The 10,597-nt window shown below is 44.9% G+C and overlaps 1 protein-coding gene across 1 annotated transcript; it reads right to left on the bottom strand.

The window, feature by feature from the left end:
• Positions 1–5,387: 5,387 nt before the first annotated feature.
• chchd1 (coiled-coil-helix-coiled-coil-helix domain containing 1) lies at positions 5,388–9,331 on the bottom strand. The gene is made up of 3 exons (XM_030107154.1): positions 8,997–9,331; positions 7,802–7,920; positions 5,388–5,917 (listed from the first exon to the last, which is right to left on the bottom strand). Exons 1-3 carry the CDS (start codon positions 9,118–9,120, stop codon positions 5,807–5,809), a joined length of 354 nt encoding a protein of 117 aa, XP_029963014.1. The 5' UTR covers positions 9,121–9,331; the 3' UTR covers positions 5,388–5,806.
• Positions 9,332–10,597: the final 1,266 nt, after the last annotated feature.

Genomic DNA, 10,597 nt, shown 5'->3' on the forward strand with positions numbered 1-10,597 from the left:
TGGAAGCATGTAGAGATTAAAAAGTATGGGACCTAAAATTGAACCTTGGGGAACCCCACACCTAATTTCATGGGTTCCTGAGGAACAGGTATCCATACTTACATAAAAACATCGATCTGTGAGATAAGAACTGAACCAGTTAAGAACAGTATCAGAGAGGCCCAACAGGTGATTCAATCTATTTATTAAAATGTGGTGGTCTACTGTGTCAAAGCTGGCACTCAGGTCCAGCAGAACCAACACTGTGAGCTTTTTATTATCTAAATTCCACCTCATATCATTTAAAATATTTAAAAGGGCCGTCTCGGTACTGTGATTCACTCTAAAACCAGACTGATGTCTTTCTAAAATGTTATTGAAAATGTTATCGTCTAATTTGGCCTACATATGCAAATGACAGCAAAGTAAATTAGATGATGATGTCATTTAGAACTTCCCTGACTGAGCAATTTGCAACAATGTATCAGATTTAAAGCAACATTGTTTTTTCAAAAACTCAATGCAGTGCATCATATTTCCATTTCCAATATTGCCATTATTTCACATTATGCACTTTTACTTAAAAGAATACTCCGAAGATTTTGGACCCACGCCCTATCCCGATCATTTACAGAGTGAGATAAGCTCATAAATACCTTTTTTGTGTCCGTTCGTCCAGTGCCTGGCTAACAGCTGTTAGCATCGTAGTTAGCTTAGCTCAACTACGGCAGGTGAAGAGGAGACAGAGCCAGACTGACGAAAGTGGACAAAATCCTCCTTCCAGTGGTCCAGGGGACGGCGTATTAGCACGTGAAGTCAATCCGAATGGTTATAAAACATTTTAAAAGACGTGTTTTCTTTTCCATCCCTTAAAATAGCGTTTTGATACACACAGACCTGCACAAGCATAGTGCGCTGCGGAAGGATATACCAGGCGCACAGCGGCTGAGTCTATGCTTCTACTGCTGTGCTCCGGTATATCCTTCCGTGGAGCACTGCGCATACACAGGTCTGTGTGGATCAAAACATTATTTTAACGGATTGAGAAAAAAAACACGTCTTTTAAAATGTTTTATAACCATTCGGATTTATTTCACGTGCTAATACGCCATCCCCTGGACCACTGGAAGGAGGATTTTGTCCACTTTCTCAGTCTGGCTCTGTCTCCTCTTCACCTGCCGTAGTTGAGCTAAGCTAACTACGATGCTAATAGCTGTTAGCCAGGCACTGGATGAACGGACACAAAAAAGGTATTTATGAGCTTATCTCACTCTGTAAATGATCGGGATAGGGCGTGGGTCCAAAATCTTCAGAGTATTCCTTTAAGTTCTTATTACATTGTTGTAGGTATAACACGACTCACCGCTCATTTCAATGCAGTCTTATTTATATAGTGCCGAAAACAGCAAGTCATTTCTGTCTGGGGGGGGGCTAGAGGACAGAGAGAGAGAGAGATTGAGAGAGAAAGAGAGAGAGAGAGAGAGAAAGAGAGAGAGAGAGAGAGAGAGAGAGAGAGAGAGAGAGAGAGAGAGACAGGTTTGATTTGTAGTGGACTGTATGACAGCAGAATGCAGGGAGTCTCAGGATCTGGCAGTTAAAACATTAAAATGTTGATTTCTCTTCCACAGACGGAGGAGAGCTGCTCCGACTCTCGGCGGTGAAACGCTGAAGCTGCAGTGATTTCTCGGATTGTTCCAGGACGGCACTGCAGAAGAGCTTCAGGGGGGATTTTGGACTTGGAATAAACATTTAAAGCTTTTAGTTAGCGTGTGGTCACTGTGTTGGTTTGTGCTGAGTGACGACCTGCAGGCCACTCCAGCAGCCAGCGGACCACCAGGAGAGGACACGTCCAACGAGACGACGAGAATCCTGTCAAACCATCAGCTCAGACAGCTCCATGAGGATCCAGCTGGAGGTCGCTCATCCAGCAAGTCATCAGGAAAACACAGGACCTGGAGTTCTCTGCTGTTTTCTATAAAACCTGGAAAGTTCAATAAGCTTCTGTTGAGCAGAGGTCTGCATCCTTTATGACTGAAAGAGACATGGAGACAGATCGACCCGAAAGCAGCCTCTGAACTTTATAGTCAGTTTGAAACACGTAGAAAAAAAACTGTCTGATGTTGCATTTACGAAGTTTCATTGAAGTTTAGGATGGTGAAGGTTTCAGGACTTTTCCAGATGGTTTGTACCTGATTACATGGTTTCGTCTGGTTCTCCTGCATTTTTCAGATAATTCTGGCATTTTAGAATAAAATAGAACAGAAATCTTTTATTAATGCCTGAATAAACAGAAAGTTGAATATCAAACAGGATCAAAGTTACAAAAGTAACTTTAAGTATGATGAACGAGGCTTAACCAGGATTCAGAGGTTAGACAGTCTCACAGCCAGAGGAAGGAAGGACATTTGAGACATTTGATCTCTTTTCTGAGCTGTTTTTTTGTATTATCATTTTTAAGCCCCACCCTCAGCCTGTACCAAAGGGCCACATGAGGCTCCAGAGCCGCAGGTTGAACACCCTCAACCTAAACCACTTTCTTCAATCCAGAGTGGGAGTCACTGCTGATCCGACGAAGCACATCACACCAGTTAAAGTCTGCATATTTCATTTTTCTCTCTGTGAACATGACAGAGCTCACTCAGCGAAGCACTGTGCATCGCGCTGAAACGCCTCTGGATTTAAAGTCTGATATAAAATATCTTGTGAGGGAAAAAGAAATGGGAGGTTTAGGTGCTGTGGTCCATCCTGAAACGTCCCAAAGCTTCAGTCTGACAGCTGTGGAACAATCAAGGCTTTCAAGTTAAACACTGTCGGCGGTCCAGATCCTGTGGCTGAGAGACTGACCCCTCCGGAGACCAGCAGCCTGAGCAGCAGCAGCCCTGCCGGGACTCCAGCACTCCGCTCTGGAGGTGCTGGCTGTTTTTTCTGGCAGCTTTTCCAACCAGATGGAGTCCACATCCAGATGTTATCATCTGCTGCACGGCTCCCGGCCGGGGAAAGGCCTCAGATGTGGGTTTTTTTTTTAATGTGACTCTTGGGATAGATGTGAAGGAAGAAAAGCCCGTCGAGGCAGGACCTGGTAAAGCGGCGAAGGAGGTTTAACCCTGTCACATGTCTGCTGGTGACTTCCTGCCTCCTGCAGGGCTGTGGATGTTTAAAGGGATACTTTAAGATTTTGGCAAATTGGCCCATTTAGCGCAATTCCTTAGTCATTTCAAACAGCATACTTACTTTTTTGTGAGGGCGAGCTGTTGTTTATCCAGAGGTGAGTCGGGGAAGGTTTTCAGGACGGACACAATGGAAGTGAATGGTATTTTTGTTCCCCTCATCAAACTCATCAAATACACAATCCAACAAACCCAAAACACTTTGGTGGACACGTTATAATCCGCACATTCACTACGCTGTGAAATATTAATGCAAAATTACGAGATTGAGTGGTTTTTGCGAAGATTGCTAAGACGGAACTACTTACTAAACATGGCGTCTGGGCGTAGTGATTTCAAAAGAAAAAGTAGTTCCCAGTATTTGCTTCAGTGTCGTAACGCTACAATATTATTTGTTGGTGTTCCACAGCGTAGTGAATGTGCAGATTATAACGTGTCCACCAAAGTGTTTTGGGGTTGTTGGATTGTGTATTTGATGAGATTGATGAGGGGGGAACAAAAATACCATCCACTTCCATTGTGTCCGTCCCAAAAACCTTCCCTGACTCACCTCTGAATAAACAACAGCTCGCCCTCACAGAAACAGTAAGTATGCTGTTTGAAATGACTAAGGAATTGCGCTAAATGGGCCAATTTGCCAAAATGTTGAAGTATCGCTTTAAAGACTGAACACGTCTATAGATTCACATCAGAAAACATCCATTCACCAGTCAATACAGATATCTGGAGTCCAGAGTCTCTCAACCTTCCTCATGTCACTGCATATTGTTAAAGGACATTAACTATTTGAAACAAAGCAGGGTTTTGTTTTGTTTTTTTGTTTTTTTTTGGCTTTTCCCCAAAGATTATGCTCTAAGACTTGTGTTTGAAGTAATACGACTTGAATATTCTTAAATTTAAGGTTTAACACTAAGTTTCGCTCTTTTCTACACCCTGATGACAGTTCCTGATGTTCTGCCTTCCTTTCTGATCTCCTGTCTGCATAATGAATGAAGGGCTGCACGACACATTCTACAATCATCAATATTTCACAATATAGATGTTGCAAAAGACCTGTTAGCATACACTGTGCACTGAACGATCAAATCAGGCTCTTCCATGTTCATTATTTCAGCTTTATGTCACAATAAAGCAACAGGTCAAAGGTCAAAAACAAAGAAAAATCCAGAAAAATGGCTATTTAAAATCTAACGAAGGTTATATTTGAGTCTGAAAAGAGAATCCTGACAGGATCCTGTGAAGTTTTATGACCAGAAGACAGAATATTAGCAATTGGAGAAGACGAATATCAACATGGGAAAATTCTAAATGCCATTTAATGAGCTTCATTTATAATTTCTTCACTATTCATCGTCATGTTTTAATTGCGCTTTGTCCTTTAAATGCACTTTTACCTTCTCAGTATGGTGCATTTCTGTGATTCGAGTGCACTTTTATGTTAGTAAATGAGTGAACTGTGTTTAGATTTTGCTCAGTGAACGTGAGCAGGATGAATCTGGCGTGAGGCGGTGGAGCGCGGCGGCTCGGGGACCGCCGCCGGCTGTGGAGGACTCTCCTCTGCAGGGCGCCGTGTTTGGAAGGAAGCGATAAGCAGGGCAGGGCGGGGAAATGCTTCTGTGTAATGACCAGCAGATAAACAGCCACGCAGCAGAAATACCACTGCGCTCCGACAATGGCGGCCGCAGACGCAGCGCCGAGTCCTTCCTGCCCCTCAGACAAAACAACCCTGCTGACAGGGGAACGGTCGGATCGCCGGGCCGACTCGCAGATGTTAGATCCACTCATGATAAGAAAAGCCGTCAGAGGAATGGAGACATTAAAAACAAGTCACACCTGGACCATGATGCTCCCTCCGCCGTGCCGCACGCTGTTCATCAGCAGGGCTGAGAAGCAGCGACCCTGCTCAGATTTCAGCTCCTGCTGTGGACACCATGCCACCAATGTTAGTGGTTCTTTCAAGTTCGTACTCTCAGCTCAACGCTCCCCGATGGAGGATCTTGGTAGATCGTTGTATGATCCATGAATCTACAGATGATTCTTCTCAACAGGAAACTTCCAATCTTGCATCACACCTGAAGTTTTGCTGCCTAAATACAACGCGTTGTTTTTTTAACCTTAGCTTGTGCAGTGTTAGTTGAGGCATGATGTTTATGAGCAGAAACCAAAAGGCATTTCAGATGATTCACAGACATGAGTGGCAGAAACCCATTTACCCACATGAACACAAACCGACAGGCTGAGTGGAACACAGAACAGTTTTATTGCTTTCAAAGATCTTTCTGGAGTTTCTTTACAGCACAGTTTTCTGTCCTTCATACCAGTTAAACATCAGAAGCAACAGAAATCACCACAAACCCACAACTGGCTAAACAAAGAGGACAAAAGACTGAGAACACTGCTTAAATGAAGAGCTGCCGTCTGATAGGCTGACTGGACCTCAACGTCTGAGGCACCGATCGCGGCCTCCCCGGCGGCGAGGCGTCCCGGAGCTCAGCGCCAACGCTGAACCCCGGCCAAGAGGAAGGAGTCCGTCACGTCCGCCGAGCCGGGCACTCAGACAGATTGGACCGAGAGGAGGAGACATCGGAGGACCTGAAGCCCGCGAGGCGAATACCAACGACGAGGCCGGCTGGGAAACCCGGCGAGCCGCCGGGAGGCGTTCAGATCTCCGTGCGCGGGTTGGGATACCTCTTCAGCAGAGTGTTGGCCAGCTTGGGAGGCAGACGTCCTCCCTGCATGCTGCTCTGCTCCTTCCTGTTCTTCTGGGCTTTCTGCGGAGGAGGGAGAGGAACCGTGACTGCAGCAGCTCAGCGACACACAGCCGTCAAACACCCTGCTGCACAAGGAGCCGAGTCAGAGCGTGGAATAAAGCAACGAGCACCATGAGACAAATCTCCCAACGCGTCGCTTCCTAAAAACAAACCAGACTTCAGCGAACAGCTGGATCCGTCTCCACAGCGAAGCCCCGCCCACAAACACAAACAAACCAATGCTGTTTTCTGGGCTATTTAAATCATTTAAGATGTAAAACCATGTCCAACAGTTTTTAAGCCACAGTAAATATTTCACTACTTCCTCTCTTTCAGTTTAGTTTTGGTTTTGTTCACGACACTTCCACAGTTCCACTCCTCCTTGTTCAGAATAAAAGCTGTTTCTGTGCAATGGAAGGAGATGAACCCAGAGCAGAGGATCTGAAAGTGATTCAAGGTGTCCCCCCCGTCAGGTTTGAGACTGAAAGAATCTGACATACACTGCAGAAGGCTGGATCACAGCAGTGACTGTGCCCCCCCCCCTCCAGGAAGCAACAGCAGTCTGCTGTACTTCGTGGAGCCTAATTACCATCCTCACCGGCTGCTGCAGACTGCGCTCACATGTAAACACACAGAAGGATGTTTATCTGTGAGAAAGGAGCTTTGCTGTGACTACGGCTGCATCTGACGTGTGTTTGCAATTTATAGACGCAGATCCTGCAGCGCCTGCACCGGCGGCGGAAAGGATCCAGAGGCCTCTCTGGAGACCAAGGTTTACGAGCCTGGAAGAAAATCGACTGGAGCAGTTTTCTGAAACCGAGACGAAGCCTCACGATGGAAAAGGCAGCCAACGTTCAGCACGTCGTTACAGGAAACGCTGAAAGCTTTCCAGGCAGACTGCAGCTCTTCGTCCTTTTCCCGGTCCGAACCTCACGGCGACTCTTCCTCCAAGCCGTTCTCACTGAGAGTCAGTGTTGAAAACTTCGTATTTCAGCTGGAAACACGACAGACGGCCTCCAGTACAGCGAGCCGCAGCAGACAGAGAGTGGAATGAAACAGACGTTCTCATTGGCCCAAATGGTTCCTTCTCAGCCAATCACAGATCACTTTGCTAATTCTAATGATCCACTTCCTGTCGTGAGACAGACAGCAGCAGGAACACGTGTTTCTAAACGGTTCAATGCTAATCTAACGATGATGATCTAATGATGATGACAGAATACAGCTGCTCCACCTCACCTACATTGTTTTGAGTGGATTTGGTTTTTTCACAAAAACGACTAATCTGCAGAGATAAAATTTCATGAGATAAATTGTGACGATATTTCTCATTTAAGAAACAAGTTCTCTTGTGGCGCAGGGCAGTGTGTTTCTCCTCGGACTGAACGACGCAGCACAAATTCTTTATCACCACAAAACTCTGAAGGACATGTGAGAAATGATGCTTCCGTTCTCTGAATTCAAATGAACTTGAATGACGAAATCATAATTAACTGCACTTTTATGGTCATTTTGGCTGCTTACTGTACTGCCCTGATATCCACCAAGAGAAAAAACACTGCAGACACAAAGCTAAGGTCAAAGGTCACAGAGAGGTCATCCAACGTGAGGCGCAGCTCCGTCACTTTAAATCTGATTCACTCGTTAAATTCAGGCCGAGTTTCATGAGTTATATGGAGGAAGATGCTCTACAATCTGGACAGCTTTATGAACTCATGCCAACATAAAACTACCAACAAGCAGACATCTGTTAAATAAACAAGCTAGCTTTGATCCGAAGCAGCTAGTGGAGCACAGCCACTGCAGACACACAGGCAGGGCTCCTGGCGGTTCGTCCAGGACGTACCAGACGCTCCGTCTCCAGGGAGTTCAGTGAAAACGGAGCAGAGCTGCAGCAGGTCGTACCTGAGCCTCGGCCACACAGCTGTAGAAGCTCTGCACTTCGCTGGAGCACAGCGTATCCACGAAGTTGTTCTGCTTCCAGCAGGCCATCAGGAGGGACATCTCAGTGACGCAGGTGGCCTCTGTGGACACAAAAACATGAAATCGATCGGTTATCACAATATTACACACTGTTTCACAATGGACAAGAAAACACACCAGCGGATTATCAAATTCTGCTTGATTTGATAACATCTGGTGGATTTAATATCCATCTCAACAGACACACCGAAAGAACTCAGAAGATTTCTAACAACTTTTTACTTCTTTTTTTGGAACTGACTGTAATTAAAGACATGATCACTTTATGTCCTTCAACATGCCAGTAAGAAAATAAGCGTATTTATTAATTATTTTAATAGCTTGAGGGGTATCAATAAATATGAATATTAAAATTTGATTGTAGTGTTTTTGTTTAGGTGGATTTATTCTTCCAAACAGAGAGTCAGCTCATTGTGGGCTCTGTGGGGAATAAAAAAAAAAAAGCTTTCTGCAATCAACTCTAAAATGTTCACACTGATTCAAATGTTAAATAATATGATTTAAATAAATTCTGGATGAAGGATCGAACGACAGTCACAACATGAAACTTTTACCAGAATCTTAGTCAGAGGGGAAAAACCTCAGGAGAGGCTGGCTCATCTCTGAAGATGATAACTTGCTGCAAAATGTTTTCAAAACGAGATTCTAAATTGAAAAGGAAGAGATTAAAACACTGGAGAAATGCAAACCGTCTGATCAAGTAAAATGCCTTATTCTACAGAGCTTTGCATAGCTTTTGTACACAGTTATTACAAATGTAGCTCATGTGTGGAGTAATTATTTTGTAAGCATAAGTAAACCACAGAAGCGGATCTGTTCTCTCACTTTTTTAAGTGAATTTGTGTTTTTTTTACTGCTATTAGCCCGTTAACAGTACTTCATTCAGCTTCTCAAACAATGTTTTCGCTAACAATTGAAGAGTTGTTTTCCAGAGACATGTTTCAGATGTACTGTCCAGCCTTTGTACTTCACGTGCTGGAATTTATCAACAGTTTCACTTCTGAAGCAGGCAGCCGTGAGAAGCCTGTGTGTCACAGTGAAATGGCTCCGGCGGTGTCAACCCGAGTGTTCCGGAGTGGATGTACTGAGCAGCGTTCGGCCCACAGCCGTCCCCTACCTCCTTTCTTGGGCTTGCGGTTGGCCACTTCATCTTTCAGAACCAGGGGCCGGTTGGGTTTCAGTACGGGCTTCCCGTTGCTTCGGCTCAGCAGCCTGCTGACCTTCTCCTGGATCGCCGTCATTCCGCCGGGGCTCCTCCGGGGCTCCTCCGGGGCTCCGCCGGGCTGCCGCTGCCGCTCTGCTCCCGCACAGCCGGACCTCTGGACGGAGACTCGGCTTCACCCCTCTCACCGTCTGCTTTCTGCACTGAGACGCGGCTTCACCTCTGCTTCTAGTCTTCACCGAGCTGACAAGGGCGCCGCCATGTCCGACCAGAAGAGAAAAGTCGCTCTTGTGACGTCATTTCCTGTTTGGGGCACGCTGTACAGGAAATGACTTCAAATAAACAATTTATGCAAAAACAAAGTGGATCCTTTGATGTATTATGGCAGTACGCTTCCTTCTTCTGTATAAATGTACAGATATAAACGTATTATTAAAATTGAATTTAAAGGTGCATTAAGGAGTTTTTCAGCTTTAAAAATACTTATTTTCCACCATAAATATGTTACAAATATTCAATGATGTGTAGGACGTCCCTGACATATTCATTGCAAGTACTGCTAACAGTGCTAAATTGTCACTTGAGTAGTTGCAAAGCTGGTCCAGCAATTTGGATTTCTTGGGGAGAATTTGAGAGGATGTGTCGTAATGCGCGTTACCGCTGGCCTGATTTGCTTAGCTTTGGTTTTGTCCACCATTACTCTGCCAGATGCTTAGCAAGCAACAACTGAGCAGTATTGAGGATGGATCTTCTAGAAAGTAAGAAAAGACTGACTTCTAGCTCTGCCACAGCTCCAGCACAGACTCCACCAGGCAAAAGAAACTTAAGGTTACTCAAGCAGTACCAAAAGAGAGAGGAAGGAGGCTGACCAAAAGTTACAAATATAACTTTACTTACTTCAGTTGAAGCCATTCTTGCGACTCGATCACCTCTTCTGCATGCCAAGGCTGCTAATGCAGTTTCCCCTCTTCCGTGCACATACATGGACGCAAGCCACAGGCACAAGCGTTTCACGAAGCTGCAGTTACACCCAAGGCCTGCAGGGGCCGTTGTTTCACATGAAACGCTTTAACTCCTTAATGCACCTTTAAATAACCAAGAATTGCCTCTCAATAACATAGAAGGTGAATACAATGGCTAAAGCTTAGCAAAATAAACTAAATAACAGTTTAATAGCAGATGCTTTTTGTCCATAGCGACGTACAACATCTGGGAGTGCAGGTACAACACTGCTGTGCAGTCTGACACAGAGGGACATTCAACCATGTACGCTCACATCCACACCAAGGGGCAATACAGAGTGACCAATTAACCTATTTGCCAGGAGGGTGCAGCAGTTCATGCATGCTTTGTCTTACATGAACAGTTAAAAGAAGTTCTGAAACAAAAACCTGTGTCCTGGATTTCATCAAAATCACACTGCAGATCAACAGCCACTGGTTACATCAGCATGCTGTATTATGATTAAATTTGACAAGCTGACTTCATTTTTTTCATTACTGGATCGAGACTACTGACATTCTTCAACAATTGCTTTTTTAAATGTGCTTCACTGT

The sequence above is a fragment of the Salarias fasciatus genome, chromosome 13, assembly GCF_902148845.1.
Source record: "Salarias fasciatus chromosome 13, fSalaFa1.1, whole genome shotgun sequence".
Classification (NCBI taxonomy): Eukaryota; Metazoa; Chordata; class Actinopteri; order Blenniiformes; family Blenniidae; genus Salarias; species Salarias fasciatus.